The 24427-nt window shown below is 31.8% G+C and overlaps 1 protein-coding gene across 3 annotated transcripts; it reads left to right on the top strand.

Annotated features, from left to right (window-relative positions):
* The first annotated feature begins 4488 nt into the window (after positions 1–4488).
* Positions 4489–23716, top strand: LOC134714653 (b(0,+)-type amino acid transporter 1-like). Of its 3 annotated transcripts, none has more exons than XM_063576082.1 (13): positions 4489–4577; positions 7642–7786; positions 9971–10072; positions 11533–11772; positions 12036–12161; positions 13160–13259; positions 13815–13859; positions 15035–15158; positions 16400–16503; positions 17113–17209; positions 18911–19060; positions 20636–20804; positions 23492–23716. In XM_063576082.1, the coding sequence occupies exons 1-13, from the start codon at positions 4500–4502 to the stop codon at positions 23554–23556; spliced, it is 1545 nt and encodes a 514-aa protein (XP_063432152.1). In that variant the 5' UTR covers positions 4489–4499; the 3' UTR covers positions 23557–23716. The 3 variants fall into 3 exon arrangements, with proteins under 3 accessions (XP_063432152.1, XP_063432154.1, XP_063432153.1); XM_063576084.1 differs by having other exon boundaries at positions 4537–4637; XM_063576083.1 differs by lacking the exon at positions 4489–4577 and adding an exon at positions 4732–4917.
* Positions 23717–24427: the final 711 nt, after the last annotated feature.

The following is a 24427-nucleotide window of genomic DNA, read 5'->3' as shown; positions in this document are numbered from 1 at the left end:
ATAGACATCCAATAACTCATACGGGCACCTGTCCCGTTTCAATTATAAATAACAATCGTAGTATCTTATACTGGTTGAACAATGAAATCACTTTCATAAAACGATAATAGAATATTCAAAATTTTGATTAAGCTGATATTGTCATTATACTTTGATTAAAAAATATATATATATATATACTGGTTGATATCTACTATATATCATGTACATATATATATGCATATGCATGAATGCTAATTAAGAATTAAAAAACAATTGTTCCGAGAAACAATTTACGGAAGGGTTTTCCACCGGAAAAGAATCTTTTTTTGATTCAAAAATATAAAAATTAGGTTGAAATGTCATTTCTAGCGTCAAATGATAGCTCTTTATACACTGATTTCAAAAATATATGGTTTCCAGACATATTTTTTTATAAGGGAGACTATTTGTTACTTCCGGTTTGAAATTTTCTATTCCGGTATTATTTGATAGTTAACTTGACATTGATTAAAAAAATATATAGTTCTATATACTTGCACATAACACAAAAACAAAAGAAAGCTACTTTCGGTTTACTCAAGGTCACTTCCGGTTGGTTTTTCCTAGGTCATATGGCTAATGCAAAAAGTGCCTTGGCTGTATCATGTATACCTAGGAAGAAAACACAAAGGTCAAAATCTAGAACGTCAAATTTACCTATGACCTTGAGCTCAATTTGAAGGTCATAAACAAAGGACCTCACTAGGTCTTTATTATGTATGGAGAATGAGTTATATCACCATAAATGTATTTTTGAACATAAGAGGGGAGAAAATCCAATTTAATGAAAGCGTAAGCCTCGGTCACACCTTACCGGATAGCTCGAACGGATGCCTAACGGATAACTTTTTTTCAATCCGTTCATGTCCGTTAGACGTCCGTTCTTATCCGTTAGGCGTCCGTCCAAATCCGTTGCATGTCCGTTAAGCGTACGTTTTATCCGTCGACGTCCATTCTGTCCGGTGGAAAATTTTGAGCATGTTCAAACTTTGAGCGGACGTCCAACGAATGAAATGTCCGTTGGACGCCCGTTAGGCGTCCGTTTAGTACGGTACTCGTCCGTTTCGTTTCCGTTTTGTATCCGTTACGTGTCCGTTATACATCCGTTAGAGGTACGGCAGATTAATTCACCAACGGACTTCTAACGGACGCATAACGGATAAAACGGATGATGAACGGATCTAAAACGGATAAATGCTAATTGAAAATTTCTCATCAGAAATGCCAATTAGATTTCTTAAGGTGGTATGGAAGTCTAAAATAAAAATGATAGAATTTGTTCCTACTTTGCCAAAACGTAGTATCTATTGATATATGTTCAAAATTCAAATAAAAATGATAGGTCACCGCGCATTTTCTCAAGCTACAGGTGGTGATAAAATGACACATTTTGTATGGATCAAACAGGAAAAAGCACCATTTTGTGATTAGAAACTAAACAAAATGATAGAATTTCAAATAAAATTAGGAAAAGATACCTTTTAGACAATACTTTGAGAAAATCAAAAGAAAAGATAGGGTTAACCAACCATTTTTTTCCTTTAAAAATGTCCTGAACCAAGTCAGGAAGATGGCCATTGTTATATTATTGTTCGTTTCTGTGTGTGTTACATTTTAACGTTGCGTCGTTTGTTTTCTCTTTTTTTTTAGTGTAAATTCACATTGCGATAAGACGTTTCACGGTACTTGTCTATCCCAAATTCATGTATTTGGTTTTGATGTTACATTTATTATTCTCGTGGGATTTTGTCTGATGCTTGGTCAGTTTCTGTTACATTTCAGTGTTGTGTCGTTGTTCTCCTCTTATATTCAATGCGCTTCCCTCGGTTTTAGTTTGTTACCCCGATTTTGTTTTTTGTCCATGGATTTATGAGTTTTGAACAGCGGTATACTACTGTTGCCTTTATTCACAGTATGTTTTTTCCATCTTAAATACAAAATATGAAAATTTTATATAGAATCCAACAGAAAATGAACTATTTAAGAGTTATCTCCTTTTAAAATGCTAATTTGAAAAACATTTAAAAGGACAACCAAAATTAATCAACCTTTGTTAAAATACTAATATTAAATTTAAACCTTTGTTAAAATACTAATATTAAAAAGATATATTCTTAGAAATTAGTTATTTTGAATAAAAGTTCACATTAAATATCTGCATCTAGATAGAAAATCTGGACCTGAGATTCTCTGTTTTTTACAATCCAAGATGGCGGAAGACACCCATACCATCTTAGGGTTCGTGAATTCTTATTATTCCGGCATAATCGATCTTAGAGTAAGTGTACATCTTCACAATCAAGCAGCCTGTTATTCAGGTCAGACACTACCCTTTTGAAGAAAAAACCAAAACCAGTTACACAAAACATTTTTAATATTAATGCGATTTACATGCATTATTATTGTCGCCTATAATTTTTTCGTATATCTTGTTTATCCGTTTTATCCGGTACGCTTCCGTTAGGTGTCCGTTTTATGCGGTACTCGTCCGTTGGATGTACGTTCGACATCCGTTATATCCGGTACGTCTCCGTTTCTCGTCCGTTGTATATCCATTGCATGTCCTTTATGCATTCGTTAGGCGTCCGTTTTAGTTGGTCAGTACATCAACGGACTCCCAACGGATAACAGTTTTGTCAACGGACAACTTTTATTTTTATCCGTTAGGCGTCCGTTCGTCTTATCCGGTAAGGTGTGACCGAGGCTTTAACTTTTAAACCAAAATGTATTTGTAACGATATGTCGCAACCAACAATATGGTAAAAATCAAGACCCTTGGTCTCTATCAATTAAGAGTCACCAGTTAGAAATGCATATCAGTGATAGCAAATGCATAAGGGGGGATAACTCTCATATGAAGTCTCTGGATAGCTTCGGACGAAATAAAACGCAACATCCCGAGGATATAATGAGCATTTTGGAAAAAAATAAATTTGTAAGCTTCTTTTATGGTTGCGAAAGGACATCTCATAACAAGACACATAGTGTTCGAGGAGATAATTATTACACAGAAAAGTGTTCGGTAAAACAGGGTCGGTTTCAAAAGCATATAGTTATAATATAAATTAAAAAAAACCTAATCCACATATTTGGAAACAAAAATAAAGCGCAAGAAAAAACAAATTTGGCACACTAAAAAAAATAAAACAAATAATCAGAACAAAAACAATCCCGTGGAAAGACCTAATTATGGACCGTACGTCAATTTAGGAGAAATGGGTTGAATTGAGAAAAAGTTACAACCTTACCTAAAATTATCCGAACGATAGATTCATTGATAGATCTTTACTGTTAAACTAAAGAAAGATAAATCTTTCTACCTTTTGCACTCCTTAAACATATGCTACGTGATCCTAGTGTCTCCTTGCACTGCTTCATATTTATAGTATCATGAAGAGCTTCTGTTTATAAACAAATGTATGATGACATGACCAACAGCTTAACTTACTTGAGCTTGCTCTCAGTTGCTGCATGCTTGAATTCTTTGATACGGAATACTTGTACTTGTCTTGTGAGTCTGCTATAGATATGTCTGAGCTAAAAATAAATCTGAATTGATTTTATCATAATACTGTTCATTCATGTACTTTTGATTATTCAACTTGGATTTTTTAGTGTTCCAAAACTATTTTAACCCCGCCACAATTGCAAGTGACTGTTTAAAGTCAGTAACCTTATCCATGACTGCGCTTAGTCATATCGTAAACCTTTTTTTACCGTTAGAGAATTAAGTGTTAGCAACAAAAAATATAGTATGTTAAGTATATATGTACATATTTAGCACAAACACTCGTCTCAGATTCCCCCCCTATACACCGTTATATTTAAAGTATACAGGATTTTTTTCTGAAGCGAGTGCCTGTGATATATAGATCTGAGTTTTGTTATTTCGTCCTAGATGATACAAATCAAAATTCATATTGTCAGTTAAAATTTTCGTCGCGCAAACTGATCTCAACAAATGTTTCCAAAATTTAAATATTTTTTTAGTATCTAATTCCAAATTTAACTTGAAGTAGTATGCTTTTTCATTGCGAGAAAAAAATAAGAAAAATCTAACAATGAACTGAACATTCATACATCAGTTAAAATATTAGGATACATGTGTTACTTTGATATCAAAGTAATTGGAGTTATCCTTCTTTGACATGCATATTTATCAACTTTTATTTAAAATAGCTAAAAGGATCTTGTACTTTGTACATTCTTAAAATAGCTACTCTTCAAGACACGGGCTAAATTACTTAAAAGGGTTAATTATATACAGATAACAAAAAAGTGGCAATATCCCTGGTTCGTCCTATAAAGACCCACCTAGTAAAAAAAAATTGTAGAATGTTTAACAAAGATGAATAAACGAATTACAGATTAATATTGTTTCAACTTTCACTTTAAGAAGCTTGATTTTTAAAACTTATTTACTGATGCTACCTAAGTTGCTGTATGCTAATTTTAACAGAACCGTATTATTCAATGGAATGACGATACTTGGTTCAGTCTTATTGTATAATAATAATGGACGGTTGGAGATTGAAAACATCAAGGATACTAATCAGGTGACTTTATTTATGACTCCAGGGCAACAACATATATTTGTTGCATTGTGATGAAAGAATGTAAGTCATATTTGATAAAGTAAACTTGTTTCCGAATAACATTTTAAAAGGACGTTTATTTGTTAAAAAGAAATTCAACACCGTAAATAAAAGTTATGAATATTTCAATATGCAAATTTTATTTGGTTCACTGTATTGTACATTTAACCTTCCATAGTAAATTATTGCTGAGCACGGCTTTTCAGAACAAACCTAAGACCAAAAAATTAAAACGAATTGTAACGATTACTGGATATTATCTTACTCATATACTGATGACTATTTCAACGCTTACTAAAAGGTAAGATGACACAACCATAAATCTTATCTGTATTAACTTGTCACTCGGGACTATGCATATTCTTCAATTGTCAGTCTTTATTTAGCCATTTAACAAGTTTCTCCCCCGTATATTGGCGTATAGTTCACTGCTTAGAGTGCAACGACTTAAATTTTTCACGTTATGTTGATTGTTTTTCTTTTTTCGGAATTAAATTCTTATATACAACATAAACAAGAAGAATGATTCGTTAGTCTGAAAATTGAAATCTGCTTTTCAGAGTTGTCGCTCTTAATCAGTTCATTGCAGGTGATCTGGGTTATACTTGTATTGTTCTGACTTCGGTTATAATCATGATAATTCATATTAATCGCTATTTTGTGCATTTTTCCTTTGATCTATTTTTGTGATAATTTTTCATATCCTGCTACTCGCCTGAGATGAAAAATTATCGCTAGAAACTAAGCAAGCCCGTGGTATTGCTAACGAAATTGACATGAAATTGACGTCGCCATGGATTAAATAGCGATAAACAGATTATCATTGGTTATCTCGACTCGATTGCCTTTCTCGATTTCGCCGTCCCGGCTCAAGCGAGAAAATCAATCTCGTTGAGATGATCAACGAGAATCTATAAATATTTAGATTGGAAAGAAATAGTTTAAAACGTTGTTAGTGAAGTTCAACGTTCTTTTTTACTTGGTACAATTTCAAATTCATAATATCATGAACTTTGTGCAAAAGTTTAAGATTTAAAGTGTTTCTATCTTTCCACGGATGGCCGACATATTTCATATAATATATAGATATGATCTTGTTATTGCAATGTATGTTTACGACAAAACCAATATATTATGTAATTTTAACGTTAATGTGCTTTTTAGACTTTTAAACATTTGTTAACATCTTTTTACAAGTTTTCTTCAATTATGTTGCTTTTACCTTATTTACTACAATTACATAAGTTTTGCCTGTACCAACTATGATTTGAAGACACACCTCTGGGGTGCTTGTCCTCGTTGTTAAGTGGTAGTTTCACATAATATTACCAGATTATTACATGGCATTTCTTTTTTTATATCGCATGTTTTATCAGCCCTAGGTTCAATATTAGCCCAAGAGCCGCATGGCTCGAGGACCGATATTGACCGAGGGCTGATAATACATGCGATATGAAAAATGACATGTTATGATCTTTTTATCATATGCTTCCACAATGGAGAATAATAACATTCATATATTGATCCTTTTACGTGGTTCCCAAATAAAAGTTTAAAGAGTGAAAAGTTCACGGACGTCGGACCCCAAATCTTTCTATCATATGCCTCAGAGAATAAAAACATTTTTATGAGGACGAATCGACAAAAAAAAAAAAATTCAACAATAAACCCTGTCTTGAAAAGTCTTTTTTTTTTTAAAAGTAACTTTCTAAATTATATTTGAAACTTAAAAAAAAGGCATTTATTTTTTTATTTTTGTATTTTATATTTTATATTTTTTTATTATTATTTTACATAATATACTTTCCAGTATTCAAGTAATTGTTTTGTACATAACTTTGTAACATTTTTCACTGAAAACGTAACATTGAGGTGTATTTTCCGGAATTTACCGAGTATCACCGGAATACCATGTGATAACGTTACGGAAAGGCATGTGATAACAATCGAACCATGTGATAAGTATAGATTATTACATGGCATTTTTCATATCAAACCCTTTATCGGCCCAAGGTTGTGATATCAGCCCAAGAGCCACATGTAATTATCTTTTTATCATATACTTCAGCAGAAGATATACAGACAAGAACTATTAAAATTTAATTTTGTTTGTCTGCACTTTCAGAAAATATTTACAGACAACCAAAACAAATTCTTTACTTTTTTTTTTAATTGTTTTATTAATATAGTAAGCATTTAATTTGTTTTGACACAACAACTATCATGTTCTTCAATAATATTGCCACCTCAATTATGTCTTTCAAAACATGTTAAACTTAATTAATTTTTGCTCCTCAACTATTTTGGGAAAAGTCTTATCACTTGCCGTTTTCCGCGTTCTGTTGTCGTTTTCAATCAAATTTCCGGAAATGCACGAAGTTGCATGTGATAAACGTCACGGAAATTTACGGAAAGGCATGTGATAACATTCCGGAAGCAGTCAATAAAGGTACCTTTATCAGCCCGCTATGGAAATTCTTAAGAATCTGGTCAATAAAGCTAGTAATCCTTTCGTAGCATTGTGATATTTTCAAATGTTATTGAACTGTAAAATTTTAGTTATATTTTATACAAGTATATGATAAACTTTTCATATCAGCCCGATAAGCACCAAATTCGAAAAAATATGGTATTTACGTTAATTTAATGCTATTATTATATAGTAAAAATCCTATGTTATTTAGTCTAAGTATATGATAATTATATATACTAATTAATTTAATCAGTGGCAAGTACTTCATTGCAATACGCAGGACACTAACAAATTAATAATATATTTTAACTTGAGGTCGGTTCTGTAAAATTAGACAATCGGTATGAAAGGCTGGGACATGTGCAGAACCAAATCAAAAGTATATAATTATATTGCATGTATGTTGGATAAAATGACGTTGTTTTGAACGGCTTACAGCAATCTCGCGTGTTTCTACAGATTGACATGCATAACACAATGAAATTTCACATTCATGATGACACGAGGTACCACAATTAAATCCTTAAAAGCAAAATATTCTTCCATTTTAAGGGAATATTTATGAGAATGAAGTCGAAAGATAAAACATCAGATAGTGAATGTACTTCTTCAACAACAGTATTAACAGATGGTATACCTGTGAAACGAAGACTTGGATTCCTCAGTGGTGTGTCGGTCATTGTAGGAACTATTATAGGTAATCTATGTAAAATATAATTTCAATCTAGTAAGGCTTAGTTCTACTCTATACAATAGTGAAACACATAAAATTAAGCTCTACTTATTTTAAGATTATTTTTGTTTGTGTCTTTCATTATAGAAATTTACAAACGATTTATCAAAGGGTTTTGTCTAAATTGTCTGCTTTAGCAATTCTTTTAGTTATTAAACCTTGCCCAACAAATTCCGTACTTAATCATACATAGATAAGAAGGTGCGGTATGATTGCCTTAAAAGGACAATTTTGTATCAGAGAACAAATGACGTACACGTAAGAAACAAACTACTTAGTTAATGTCAACGTAGGGCCTCCTCAAATGCCCAAAACGCATACCGCATGTTTTGGTTTTACACTTTTGTAAAAAATAAAGCACACACGGAAGGAAATATTAATGTAACTAAAACCCAAAAGCATTGAATTTAATTTTTATAGGAGCTTTTTTAATAGTACCTTCTCTGATTATCGTGACCAAGCCCACTTGTTCTAAGCCTCTGCTTATGAACTGTTTGTTTTCGTTTGTATCTGCAGCTTAATATGATATTATGAAGAAAGGTTTTGTGTCTTTCTTTATAAATATTGCCAGATCGGCTTTGGGTGGGATTCCGTCTTTGGGAACGATCCACAATGCGGGGTACTAGCTCTTTATTCACACACAAGTCGGCAGTTCAATACAGTAAACATAAACAAATTGGTAAAGTCCAAATTCATTTAATTAAGTCCAAATATAAAGTATCAGTGTTACAACTTAGTTATTTTAAATCAAAAACAATGTATATGAATGCGATGGAAAATCCGAACGCAGTTCATGTGCTCTCGTTGGCATATCCAAACGGAGTCCTAGTATATAAATTTATCTTTCCTTAAATACCAAATAGCATTGCTAATAACAAAGTTTGTAATGGTCATTTCGTCAACAGAAATTATATAATTATAGACTGATTACGTTTATCAAAGAGAATTACGATAGGTGATCAATCTATCGGTGAATTAAATTATGTGTATACATGTATTTGATATGACCGTATAAAAGTTGCATAACGAACTTGTAACATGTTTGCATTAGCTTAAAGTTTAAAAGGTTATTGACAAACAGAAATTTATAATCTTACATGTTTCAGATGTAAACAAATATTTCGGACATGTAAATTCATAGCAAATTTCGAGATCATTCTTAGTATTCAATAAATTAAATATGCATGCTGTATACGAAATGTACATAATGGAAATCAATATAATTAGACAGTTTGAAATATAAAATTTAGTACCAAAATATTGTGTGACAATATAATATATCAATGCTTTGTACCTGTATATCTGTTTTAATTTTATCTAACCTACCGTTTTATTTTTGTGTCTTAGCTAAAGATACAAAAAGTGCAATCAAAATTCACAACTCGATGAGATTCCGGCAAAAAAACTTTTTAAAACGAAAAGTTACCGTTATGATATCGAAAAGTTACCGCTATGATATCAGGTAATCCACAAGTGGCGCCTGTCGTGCTTACATTGTCAATCAATGTATATTAATCCAATATTCAAACTCAGTACATGGTACTACTGTTATTTTGGCCCTTTGTTATATTAAGTATTCTCTGGGGGTTTTGTTTGGCTTTCAAAAAAACAAAAAAAACTGCAATAAAAACATAAACGAATAAGACAATTTCATTTTGCATATATCCACTTTGTTATAAATGAAAATGGAAAGGTCATCCATCAATCTAAAGTCAAGTCGGCTTACTGCTGAATCCGATTCTTTATTATCATCTCAAAGTTAGAAAATCGTTCAAGCCTTATTATATCATCCTATATGAAAAAGTTCCTTGGCCTGTATACTTAAAACATTCTGGGGATGATAAACATTGCGACTGAGTGCACGTTTAAAATAAAAGCGTTCTTTCATACATTTTCGTTGAGAGTAGTGCAACGGTTTTTATTTGTAGAAAGACAAAAACATTAAAAGGATACATAGTATTTTGGACATATATTGTACTCATTTAAAACAATCATTTGAAAAATAAAACAATCCTGTTAACTTTAAATGAAAAGATGCTGTTGTCTTCTCTATGGTCGGGTTGTTGTCGCTTTGACACATCCCCCATTTCCTTTCTCAATTTTATGTTTGTACAAGTATGTGGTAAATTTGATTTTATAACTTTTCAGGTTCTGGTATTTTTGTCTCCCCTAAAGGCGTCTTACAGAATACTGGTTCAGTAGGTGTTTGTCTTATAACATGGTGTGGATGTGGACTCATATCTTTGATGGGTATGTAACACTTACAAATTCCCCAACATTAGATAGTTTAAATTTTATAAGCCAAAACAGATGATGAAATAGTTAAATATAATTAAAGACATTTCGAAAAAGAAAATCACCAAATTCATCTATTAAAAAAGACGGAGTGCTGAACATGCTGAAGTTAAGTGTTAACGAAATATTACGAGATCCTTATGTTGATGTTGACACTTTATTAGGTCTTTCCACCTTTCCATGGAAAGACCTATTGGTTTTCTTCTGATTATTTTTTTTTTATTTTTTTCTTCTGCCTAATTTTTTTATTGCTGTGTATTTTTGTTTCAAAAGATGTCGCTTAGTTTATTTTGTATATGATATCATACAGTCGATACGCTTTTGAAACTGATCCAGTTTAACCGAACACTTTTCTTTATAAGTGTTATCTCCCTAAACACTGTTTTTCTTGTTATGAGATCTCCTCCGCAACCGTAAAAGAAAGATACAACTTTTTTTCAAAATTGCTCATAATATCCTCAGGATGTTAGGTTTTATTTTGACCGATGCTTTACAAAGACTCCATATGAGAGTTATTTTCCCTTTTGTATTTGATATAAGTCTTCAATTAAGTGAAATGTATTTGTAACTGGGGAACCATAAGTGATAAAGGCCTAGGATCTCTTGATTTGATTTCTTGGTATAAAAAAATGAAAGTGAGGTCAAGGTCGTCAAGTTTATGTTCAAAATTTTGATTTTGGCTTATTATTACTTATTTTCAGAAATCATATAAGATATCGACAAAATATTTTCACACAGTTGTTAGTTGCGACATCTCGTAACACGTAAATTTTAGTTAAAAGGGTACATAGACAGTTGATGCGCATCCCCCTTTTACATCTAATATTAGTTGAATGGTAATATAATTCATTAACAATATTAGGAAGAGGCCTAAACTAGAGTCTATTGATTTCAGGTCCTTGGTTGATGACCTTGAAATTGAGCTCAAGGTCAAAGGTAGATTTAACGTTATATATTTTGACCTTTGCTTTTACATCATAATCATGGTTAATGGGACTTTTTGCAACAGGTTGCAAGTAATGTGACCTTGAAAAAGCCAACCGGAAATACCTTTTGTTAACCTGAAGTAAATATTTTATGAATTAAATTAATGTAAAAGTATATACAACCATATTTTTTTGGAATCAGTGTTTATTAAACCATCAAACAAAAACGGAAGTAACATCTTTTAAACCGGAAGTAAAACTTATCTCCCTTATATATGTATCTTTTGATATAGAAACAAACCACATATTTTTGGAATCAGCGTTCAATGAGCTGTCATTTGAAGCTGAAATTGAAATTTGTAACCAAATTTTAATATTTTCATATCAATGGCGGGAAGACCTTCAATTGTTCTCTGAACAAATCTGGTTTTATTTCTAATAATATTTAAGTTAAGTATTGTTTAACAGCTTGTGTGTATGAAATTTCAGGCGCGCTTGTATATGCAGAACTTGGATTGCTCATTCCAAAATCTGGAAGTGACGTGGCATATTTATTGGCGGCATTTGGAAATTTTCCAGCTTTCATGTATACTTGGGCACAGCTATTAATCTTTCCGGGAGGACAAGTTATTAAAAGTTTGACAGTAGCCGAATATATTTCGAAAGCTGTGTTTGATGAGTGCGGGCCAAATGAAGCAACAAAGAAAACAATAGCTGCCTTTGTTTTATGTAAGCTATTCGTTTGTTAGGTTTACAATGTTTTTTTTTATTATCCACAACCAAACCGTTGTTTTAATAAAAGAAGTAAAAATTTTGATGGCAAATGTTTATGTTATTTCTTTGTTTCTGGCAATTAACAAATAGCAATATTTATCCTTGATTAATTTAATATTTGCATTTCCATCCTCCTGATAAAAATTGGAATTTGGTATTTTGTATATATTGTGTCATGGTTGAAAGACAATAAACCACACAATAACTTTATTTTGTAGTATCTGCGGGTATAACCAATTGTATAAGTGTTCGCCTAGTTGCCAGGACCCAGATACTATTTACAACCTTGAAGTTGGCGGGATTAACAATCATTATTGTTGGTGGTATTATTTCACTAGCCAAAGGTAAGTACGTTGGGGTGAGGTTATTTGTAGGAAAATAGATACACATTATAATTGATTAAATGACATTTTCAATATACAACCTTATAGGCAAAAATATCACTGTACTGAGGGGGAAAATAAAGGTCAACATTACATTTGTTTTGTTTCATGCGTAGTCGTTCGTCTGCCTTCATTGGAAATATAAATATATGTGTAAAAAAAGTATTGTGGCGAATACAAATGCAATACCAAAATCGGAAATATACAAGACAACAGAAGTGAAAAAATTGAGAGCATAAAATAATACTGAAGTAAAAAGAGATTACAAATGTACAAACACTATCAGAAAAAACTAACATTTTGATATAAGCATTTTTTAACATTTTTTCCCATTTCCATTCTCAATTTTATTATGCATATAACATTTCAACATTTAATCATAATGTAATTAGTTTCAACGGTTAACTTTGCTTTAAAGGAGCATTAGCTATCGAATTCATGTTCATTTATTTGACTCAAATAAAATCATAAATAATCATGGATATAAACAGTCAAAAACTCGGGCAATATGAGTTTTGAAAGTCCGTTCGATTTAATATTGTAGTATGTTAAAACTATGTGTTAATCATCGTTTCACCTGTATAAGAAAGAGTTATGGTGGATCTAATCATCAGTCATTCATATGGTTTACACTTGTTTCACTTTCAATGTTAACATTTTGTTCCTTTTAGTAACTGAACAGGACTAATGCATGCGTAATCCATATCTAGCTAAGGGTTAAAATGAAAGTCAAAGGAAAACAGATCAACATAGATCGACCCATTCCTTTGCAAGTGAATAATTCTACATCGATGTTCTCATTTAATTTTGACAAAATTGAACCAAACTGGCTGCTAAAAGTGCATTATCATTTCACTATATCACTGTCATTAAGGATTGAGCCAAAACAATTCATACCTTACTTTTTCCATAGCTATTAGCTTTTGCCTGAATAAAGATAAAGCTTATGTTTTGTATAGGACAGTTCGGAAGTTTGACTACTGGGTTTGATGGGACTATAGACAACCCAACAACTATAGTATCTGCTGTGTATAGTGGACTCTGGGCTTTCGATGGATGGTAAACACTCTTTATTTCTTAGATTGGAGTATACATAATGGCAATTACTATAGGTAAATGGATAAACGGCTCACATAAGTTGGATGGAACATAGATAGTATCATTCAGTCAGTAAACACAATAGATTAGAATGATAATCGACGAAACATTGTTTCCTGCACTGTTATCAAATTTTGAGAAAGCACCATGCACAAATTTCTTGTTTTCAAATAGAATGTTCTACTTAATGAAAATTCTGTTAGATAATATAGTAGTTTTAATAGATTTAAGAAAAATAAGAAGTATTCATTTAATCAATTTTAATCATTATCATTCTCCTCTTATATTTAATGCGTTTCCCTCGGTTTTGGTTTGTTGCCCCGATTTTTTTTTTGTCATTGGATTTATGAGTTTTGAACAGCGGTATACTACTGTTGCCTTTATTTAAGAGTTTCGAAAAAGAATAAAAAAAATGTATTAATAAAAATAGTTTTTATTGTATTTTCTAAATAAATCGTAAATTCGATTTCACAAAATAAATGATTAATTATAAGAATAATTTGTATTATTTTACAGGGCTCAATTGAATTTCGTTGTCGAGGAATTAAAGAAACCAAAACGGTAATACTTTTAATCTTCACCTCAAGGTGAAAAAGGGTTTGGGAAGGACAAAAGTTTAGCTGCAAATCGTTCTAGTGCAATTATTAAAATATAAGACATGAACAGGATTGTATACATAATGAGTTTTTCCTTTTTCTTTTTAGCACGTACTGTGACCAATTAAGTTAATTATACCCTTGTCCTTTGGTTGATATGTACAAAACCTCTAAAGAAAAATAAAAGTTTTGGTTCAGTTGTAGAAGTAAAATGCTCATTCTATATAGAGATCCATATTTCTTGTTTTTTTCCTCGATTCACCAATAATTAGTGACATAATGATTCAACATGAACTCACTAGACCAGCGGTAAAACATGATAGAAAAAAAAGGAATGCATCCATAGAAAACATGGCTAAATTATTTATTTTTGGAAAGACAAAATCGTTACTTTCTAGATAAATTTCGCTCTACACCTCAAATGTTTGCATAAAGCGGGTCAAAGTTTAACAGTAAAACATTTCCAAATGATTTCTAAACACCTTATATAAGCGTCCATTATCTGAGAGTTTTACTTAACAATTTACAATTGTTTTAATTTATAGTGATTTTAAAGGTAATAACACAATGTTGACTAGCTGTTGTATTCCTTTTTTGACATTTTTACCTATAATGTCTGTTTGTTTTGTTCACAGATCGTTGTCAATATAATTCTCTACATAAGAAAATGCATGTACCAAGTCAGGAATATGAGAGTTGGTCGTTTGATGTGTATGAGCTTTTGATTTTGCCATTTGATAAGAGACTGTCCGTTTTGGATTTTCCTCGGAGTTTGGAATTTTTGTGATTTTACTTTTTATGTCACATGTAGTAGTATTAACATATTTATAACTAAATTCGTAATTTTCAAATATCTGCTATATTATTTTATTATCACAAACAAGTTCTCTTTATCAGTATGTTGAAATTAAATAATTTCTCAGTAGAAACTGGTGTTAGTCTTTGATCTTCGACAATTGTTTAAATAAAAAATGAAATGCAAAAACAGATAACATAGCGTCTTTAAAATGTCAAAAAGTGAAATAAAACAGACAGACAACACCATCAGGAAACATATGTAACACTTTCCAAAACACTAGACAGAACACAAAACGATTGAGCAACTTGAAATGATGAGAATTAGTATTGATATACTTACAGGAACCTACCACTGTGTATCATTACCTCTGTACTTCTGGTCTTGGTGGTCTATTTATTGGTGAATGTATCTTACTTTGCTGTACTCAATAAAGATGAGTATTTGTCATCATGGGCAGTTGCAGGGGTGAGTTATACAAGTATATGACAAGGGTTAGAATTCCCTGAATATATATATGCAATATTTCAATGTCGTCAGTTTCGTAAAAATTGGTACATAGCAGACGGCAAAGATTGAAAGTTAGCAAATTTAGGAAGTTTTCGAAAAACTGAATTGTATCTATTGTTTTATACAATATGACGTTTATCTTTGAGGTCATGAAATCATAGTGTTTTGCATTCATCTCTTTAGGGTAACTTTGTCAAAAGCATGAACTACATAAAATCCAATTAATTTCACAAGAAAATACATTAGAACCTTGTTACAATGTCAGAAGAACGATAATGGACTCTATGACTCAAGCAAGTTACAAATTGGAAACACTTGTCATATTCCTAACATAATAAAACCGTTTTTGAAGAAAATGATTGGTTAACCCAGTTTTTCAAGCTAGATAAACATATCACTTGTTTGCCAGTGGATAATAGTTCCTTTAAAGTGATAACGATTGCTGTGTTATTAATATGCAATGTAAGCTTTGTCTTGTTCATAATAACTTAAGATGTTGATAGCTGCATGTTTTTTTTAAAAAGTAATTGATAAAAAAGAATAATAAATATATAAATATAGAATTTGTGTGTATCAATTGCATTTGATCTCCGTCGAAATAATATAACAATATTGATTTAAAGAGCATAGAAAAAATATTAAAAAAAAAATCTTCACTAACACATTTGATAGAAATGCTTGGAAATTCGCTATCATCTAACCTTTCCATAGAAGACCCTTTAAATTCAGTTCATATGATTAAATGGAATTTACTTTATTCCACATTTATTTCACCCAAACTTATCTGATCTACCATTGCTAAATTTATAGACTATAGGATCAATTCAATTCTTTAACTCTAAACACGACAGAATCTGAAATGAATAAAAACATAATCATTATTATACATATAGAAACAGCATTATGATGAAAAGTGATCAATATTAGCAAAATGCATGTGCTCCAGAAGGGTAAAAAATCCCGAATGGTAACGGTCCTAACATTTATAATTTACTTACAGATGAAAAAGCTTGCATTATTTTGAGCATTTCCATTATCATTTTTATTTCCTGTGGAAATAAAAATGCAGACCTATCTTGTAGAAGTTCAATGTAAGTATACAAAACCAGAAATATTTGATTTATGTAAAGCTCAAATTGTAATACACCCTGTTCTTGGGTTTTTTCGGTTGTGTAACTAATCATAAATATTGATTTTAGACCTGGGCAGAATATGTATTACCTGGAGCAGTAGTGTTGGTACCCATAACTGTTGCCTGTTCAGTATATGGGTCATTAAACTCATCGGGTTTTGCTGTTGGTAGGTGAGTTAAATTATTTTATAAAGTTTACTCTGTTGAACCTAAACTACCTATGAAAATAGAGTATGTTTTATATTTGTTATTCTCATAGGATTGTGTCTAATGCTTAGTCCGTTTCTGTGAGTGTTACATTTTAATGTTGTGTCGTTGTTCTCCTCTTATATTTATGCGTTTCCTTCAGTTTTAGTTTGTTAACCCGATTTTTTTTTTGTCCATGGATATCTGAGTTTTGAACAGCGGTATACTACTGTTGCCTTTAATTAGAATAATAATGACGATACGACATCATACGTATTTGTAGTATTTAATCATTTTGAGTATTGCGATCGACATTGTCAGCTGAGTGTAAAAGGATTTAAAACAGAGGCGAACGACGCTTACGGGAAATTCAAACCATAGCCCAAAAAAGACGAGAAATACCAACAAGACAAATAACAATCAACATCACACAACACACAACACAGAAGACAAAGAACTGAGATAAGGAGGCCATAGCTCTTATTTGTTTCTCTTATACACTTAATGTTCAAACTTCTTTGTATACGTTATTTTTATACATTTCAAGTGCACCAACATATTATTAAGTTGTTCTATTTTCTTTTATTTATTAAGAATCATCTTTGCTACAGCAAGGGAAGGACTTTTTCCAGAGTGTCTTTGTTACTTAAACATCAACTCAAACATACCATTACCATCTACCATACTGATAGTAAGTATTGATATACTATGTGGAAATTGTTGACAGATTATTTTGTGGAACAACTCTAAACTGGTAACAGATTTCTATTTTACAGAAAACATCGACATAATTATTGATATAATAACTTAACCTGTTTACAAAACTATGAATTTTTCGAAAAACTAAGGATTTCTTATTCCAGGCATAGATTACCTAAAGCCGTATTTGGCACAACTTTTAGGAATTTTGAATCCTCAATACTCTTCCACTTTGTACATGTTTGGCTTTATCAATAATTCGATTTGAGCGTCACTGATGAGTCTTATGTAGACGAAACGCGCGTCTGGCGTACTAAATTATAATCCTGGTACTTTTGATAACTATTTAAGTATTCATATTTGTAAGACAGGGTATACTTTAATTATACAGGTAATAGCTTGTAATTCAGTGGTTGTCGTTTGTTAATGTGTAACATATTTGTTTTTCGTTCTTTTTGTTTTTTACATAAATGAGGCCGTTAGTTTTCTCGTTTGAAATGTTTTTCATTGTCTTATCGGGGCCTTTTATAGCTGACTATGTGGTATGGGCTTTTCTTTTGTTGAAGTCCGTACGGTGACCTCTATTTGTTAATGTCTGTGTCATTGTGGTCTTTTGTGGAAAGTTGTCTCATTGGCAATCATACCAAATTTTCTTTTTGATATTTACTTCATTGAATAAATTTTAAATGACATTTGAAACTGGGCCTATTTACATATTATAGAGCACCTAAATCACCACAGGGTTGTTTTATTGCGCTCGTGTATCTCTTCTTTAGCTTCTGCTTCCACGTTGGGTATTGTAGACTGTTATCTGTCTTGCGTCGGCTTTTTTTTCAACAATTTTGTAGATCTTTCGCCAACGTGTGAGTTTTGATTATCTCTTTATTTAACTATCGCCTGATTTATAACTTTTAACGAAAAAGGATAATGCTTAGAGAAGAGTAAAGGGATCGTGCGTTTTAATTTAGTTTTTAACATAGAAATCTGAAGTGTGATTCATTTTGTTTCAATTTTATTTTTCATTGTTTCAACCCCTGGATGAAATACAGTCTTTTGTTTTGTGAATTTTGATGTTTATATATTTCTCGAGCTTTCAGTCAAATTTGGCTTAATCAAGTTTTGGTACATCATTTTTACTTTTTACTTCTTTTTTTTAAGCATTGATATTTCAAAATGGAATAAGTTTATGGCATAATTGCTTTTGTCAGTTTTAAAACTTCAAATTGTCCGAAAAACTAAAGATGCTCTCGAGGAATAGAATACTGTAGCTGTACTTCGAAAATCTTTTGGAATGTGTTGTTCGTCAATGCACTTCAAAATAGGAGCGATCGTTACCAGAGGGACAGTCAAACCTATAGATCGAAAATAAACTAACAACGCCATGGCTAAAAAAGAAAAGAAAACAGACAAATAATAGTACACAAGTCACAACATATCAAACTAAAGACCTCTTACTTGATATGACCTTTTGACTTTTTTTAATTGGAGAGTCACTGATGACTTGTAGACGAAACACGCGTCTGGCGAACACAATTGTTAGCTTGGGATTTTTAATGACTTGTTATGCAACATCAACAGTTTATCAGAATTTAAAGTATGTTCTGTAAATTTTCACTTTATGCAAGCTTAATAAACCAAAATATGTTAATGTATATCTAGAAGCATACGTTTATGTGAATTATAATATTTTCAGGTAGCATTGTCTTTTATCATGATACTACCCTCAAACATAAGTCTATTGCTGAATTTGCTTGGATTTTTGACATGGTTCTTTTATGGATTTGGAATGGTTGCAAACCTAGTTTTACGATTCAAAATGAAAGACACTAAACGGCCATTAAAGGTAATATTTATGGGTAAAGGCAGGTATTCTAATTTGAATATGAGAATAACAGGCTGTAGATGTTGCATGCACAGGCACTTGTCTCTGAGAAAATATTGCAATTTAGTAGCTAAATGACCAAATAATTCACGGTTGACATGAGTAAAAGTCCTGCTGCTACTAATGATTCCGGCAACAGAAATACGCGTGTTTTACACCAATTGGTATTTAATGTAATGTAATATAAATAAAAAAGATGTGGTATGATTGCCAATGAGACAACTGTCCACAAGAGACCAAAATGACACAGACATTAACAACTATAGGTCACCGTACGGCCTTCAACAATGAGCAAACCCCATACCACATAGTCTATAAGTCATAAGTTTACGACATTACAAGTTTCATTGAGAAAGACATCCACAAGATCGAAATACAACGGAAGCTTGCGACCGAGTGGTATATTTTAAAAATACGAGTATATTCTGCTATATTAATGTGTATATTTAAAATCAAATTCCGTGACAAGTGCCGTGGTTGTTTAAAAATCTTGAATTTTTATGGTGTTTTATTCACATTTAATGTTTAATATTTTATTCTTTCTTTAAATTTCTTTGTAACCTGACAATCAAACAACTATATATAGATGTGGCGAAATCGATTCGTTTAAACGAAGCTTTAAATTTCGAAAACAATACCTAAAATCCAAATCATGTGTCGAATACGGGAAATAAAGCCCATTACAATAATAAATGAAACGACAATAGTATCTTATGATTGAACTTTGGTAACACAAGCCAAATTGACCATATAAGGCTTTAGCTGTTTTGATTTGTTCATTGAAATGACTGGTTGTTCTTAACTGCTTCATGCTTTATGATTGTGTTTCTAAAGCTTGCGATTATTGACGTCACTCTAAACACCCGTGCTCTATGCAGTGAAATTAGTCACAATTTTACAATTCTATTTGTTCTGAATTTTTCCATGTAATTATGTACCATTTAGACTGTTAGGTTGTTTAACTAACTTGAATGGCAAATTATATGGTGAAAATATTTGAATTATTTAAAGCAAGATTGATAAAAAGTAAAATAAAGAAAACACCGAAAATGGTGGATTAAGGAAGTTCGCTTGTCATGTTTTGGAGTTTTTGTCAGATTTTCGGAATCCTCTGCTTTAAAAAAACTTGTCCTTTAATCCCCATTTTTCTTTTTATAAATCGTTTACAAGTATAATGATAAGCCATTTGTAAAAGTCTTATAAAATTTTAATTATTTTTTAATAGGTTTTTAGAACTTTAACTTGTCAATGATAAAGCTATGAAAAGTCAAGAGAGAATATTTTCCCGCCAAAATTTCAAAGGCTAATATTTCGAAAACAAGCACATTTACCTATATATTGTTTTTGCTCTTTTCATTCCTTTATTAATCCCCTATCAAAATAAACTAGTATTTTGAAAATTTAATTATTTTGAAATTGAAAAAACGAACTCCATTTACACTAGTTAGATATATGCTAAAATAACCTTTCACTTGTATGAAAGTTGCATAAACTTCAATTATGTTGACAACTATATTTTGACAACAAATATTACAGGTACCGATACTCATACCTATACTGGTACTTATTTGCTGTGTGTACTTAGTAGTAGCACCATTCCTTGAACCAGTAAAAGTTGAATTTTGGTATGCTGTCACGTATTTAGCAGTGGGTGTGGTTCTTTATTTCCCGTTTGCATTTTTTAAACTCAGCGTTCCAGGCATGGGTATGTATATGTGAATCGTTAATTTTATCTTGGTGTTTCTTTTTAACATTATAACATGACTACCACGTTGTTCTTACTCTATGTTCTACATTTGAAAACGGTTATTCTGCATAAACTTTAAAGGTAAACGTTCTTTCTGTTACATTGAAGATGTTCAGTAAAAGCTTATTCGTATTTGACTATTAGCGACGCCTAGCACAACGGTCAAAAAGCGCACAAGTTTTGAAAAGCTGACGTCCAATTTCACACAGTGTTAGAACCGTCCCTTGTTATTTACACATAATACTCATCCCAACTGAAAGTATTTCACAACTGTCATTTTCAACTTTATACATATATATATTTGTGTAAATTAGTAAGAGGAGATGTTGGGTATATGACAATGAGGGAACTTAGTAACCTCAAGATATCTAAGATATATAGCGATCAACATACAGTCTTCGATTATATACATGAAGGATCAATTTTGAGGGAATATGTTGGACTCTAAAGTGCGATGGTACTTTAAAGTGCGATGGTCTACGCTAAAGTATGATGGTGTCTCACGCTAAAGTGCGATGGTTGTTTGTTCGCTAAAGTACGTTGGTGTATTACGCTAAAGTGCGATGGTTCAAAGGGTAAGATTCGAGGGGTTAAAAATCGAGGTTAAAAAAGTTTTGCAAAAGCTAGTATGCTTAGGTATAATATATGTGATAGACTATATAATTTTCCGGTAGGCTTAAGTGCTTGTTTCTAAATAAACAAGTTCGACAAAGTAATAATTGCTATAAAGGTACTAATTTACGTGTCGCAAAATATTAAATTTCATTTAAAATGATTTTTTAACAATTTGGAGCATATTCATGGTATTGAATATTGGGATAATTGGTATATACTGTCGTTCACACCAATGTTACAACCTCCCTTACAGTCGTCATTGAAAAATTATAAATACAAAATTCGTTCATTGTCGGAATATGCAACATTTATTCTTTTATTTATAAGCTTTTAATCATGTCAGTTTATAATTCACACAAGAATACATGTATGCCTATTTTACCGTCGGACGTATCTTTTATTAAAATCGACAGCATTTTAACGAGGATCACAAAGTAAAATGATGCCTCTTAAACAATGCTTCAAATGTATCCGTTTACTTCTAATAGAAGCAGGATAAGTATGCGTATACTGTTTTGTATGTATTTAGTAAAGGAGTAGGTCCGGTAAGGACCGATTATGGCCTCAAATTTCAAGTTCATATGACGAAAGATATTGACCACTTTTTAAACACTTAAGTGTCTATTTTATTTGATTCAATTAATTTATGTGAAAGATTTTAACTAATTAAGGCATTAACAACGCTCCGATTCAAGCTCAAATATGACAAATCTACAAAAAATGCTGAAAAATGTCACTTTTATGATGGTTTTTGTCAAAAATGAAAGTGGCCGCATCCGTGTTCATCCTCAACCTTTATATATGTTTATGTAATATCATCAAATACAACGTACATTTAAATATTTTAGATGAACACGAATGCGGCCACTTTCGTTTTACACGGAAACCGTCTAAAATTTAACCAAAATGCTAGAATTGTGAAGATTTCAGTAATTTAACATGACTTAATGGTGCTAGTACTCGATATATGTACATCGTATCGTCAAAAAACAGCCCATATTTACGTAGCAGAAGCATTCTACTGTCCAATAAATAGCTGAAAGTATACATTTGAACAATTTTGTAAAACTGCTATATTTTGGGGCCAAAAAGGGGTCTTACTGGACCTACTCATTTTTTGACTACAGAATACAAGTCCTTCCAGCACTCGAAAAAAATAAACATTGCGCTACAGCCGACAAAGAATTGTTAAGTTTGAATCAATTTTTAGTATTAAAGTCATGTACAAGTTATTGTAAAAATTGTTAATAAAAAATTCTGAATCTATCTTCCGGCATGTTCAATTTTGGTTCGTATAATTAGTTATCACAGGTACCAGGATTTTAATTTAGTACACCAGACACGCGTTTCGTCTACATAAGACTCATCAGTGACGATCATATCAAAATATTTATAAAGCCAAACAAGAACAAAGTCGAAGTGCATTGTGGATCCAAAATTACAAAAAGTGGTGCCAAATTCGGCTACGGTAATCTATGCATGGGATAAGAAAATCCTTAGTTTTTCGTAAAATTCGAAACTTTGTAGACAGGAAATTTATAAAAATGACCACATTATTGATATTCATGTCAACACCGAAATGTTGACTACTGGGCTGGTGAATACCCTCGGGGACGAAACGTCCACCAGCAGTGGCATCGACCCAGTGGTGTAAATAGTTATCAAAGGTACCAGGATTTTAATTTAGTACACCAGACGCGCGTTTCGTCTACATAAGACTCATCAGTGACGCTCATAAACGACTGATAACGTCATAATCAAACTACGTTTCTTACATATTTACTTTCGCGGACCATCGCACTTACGCGTGTGGATGCATCGCACTTTAGAGTATACCATCGCACTTTAGCGTGCCATCGCACTTTAGAGTCCTACAAATTTATTTCTACAATCTATTGAATATATGCACAGATTGTTGCCTTACACATGTATGTTATATTTGACAGGAAGTTTGTAAAATCATCATCTAACATGACTGTGTGTTTCAATATCTTAAAATTGACCAATTGTTATTTTATATTTCCTTGCAGACAAAGTCAACACTTTAGTGCAATGCCTAATGACTTCAGCACCACCACAACAAATAAGAACTTAGAAGAATAATTTCCATAAAGATAAGGACAAATTGAATGTGTTTTGTAACTACCTGTAAATTTTATATTAATGACAGGTTTGAAGAAAGCGGTTTTTAGTCTTCTTATCATTTGAACAAAATTGGAAAACAAAAATAACATTGACATGAAGTTTTTATATTTAAGTATAATTATGTGCTCACCAAAACAATTAAATATTTAATAAGAGACAGTAGTTTGCGTATTCTCGTAAGTCAATTGTGCGCATACAAACCAAGAGAAAACAAATAGATAATTAGCAAACTGTTTAGGTATATATTAATATAAACAGATACTTTTCAGATGATGACGTTAAAATGGTAAGAGTGTTCGATTTGTCCTTATACATGACACATGTTCTTTTTATCATGTAAACATAACAATTTTAACAGAGGAGAAGCAATAGTGAAAACACAAAAATATTTCCTCCTTCATATGTGGAAAGTGTTATAAACTTGGAGAACAAGAGCAAACACTGTTTCGGAGGATCTACCACATTTGACATATTTCAAATTTCAAATTAGTTTTCCGTAGCAGGATTTAATATACATTCACATCAAGGATTCGTTCGTTTGTCTCTTATTTGTATACAACTTCATCGTTGTGCTAGGTTTTTATTTTGGTAAAGGTATGTTTGTGGTAGTTTCTAAAGCCCCGGTCACAACAGATCGTACGATTTTTTTGTCGTGGAAGATCTATAAAATAGTTGTCGTGGCACTATCGTGCTAAATGTAAAAAAAATATTTCGAGTGATTACATCCGCTTCGACATGTCAACGATGGTTCCACGATGGGTATAAGACAGAAAATGAAATTGTAATTATACTATCATGAGTTTGCCACGAGTCGGTCGTGT

This window comes from Mytilus trossulus, chromosome 4 (assembly GCF_036588685.1).
Source record: "Mytilus trossulus isolate FHL-02 chromosome 4, PNRI_Mtr1.1.1.hap1, whole genome shotgun sequence".
Classification (NCBI taxonomy): Eukaryota; Metazoa; Mollusca; class Bivalvia; order Mytilida; family Mytilidae; genus Mytilus; species Mytilus trossulus.
Note: the sequence above shows the minus strand (reverse complement) of the source record. Positions and strands in the feature narration are given on the sequence as shown.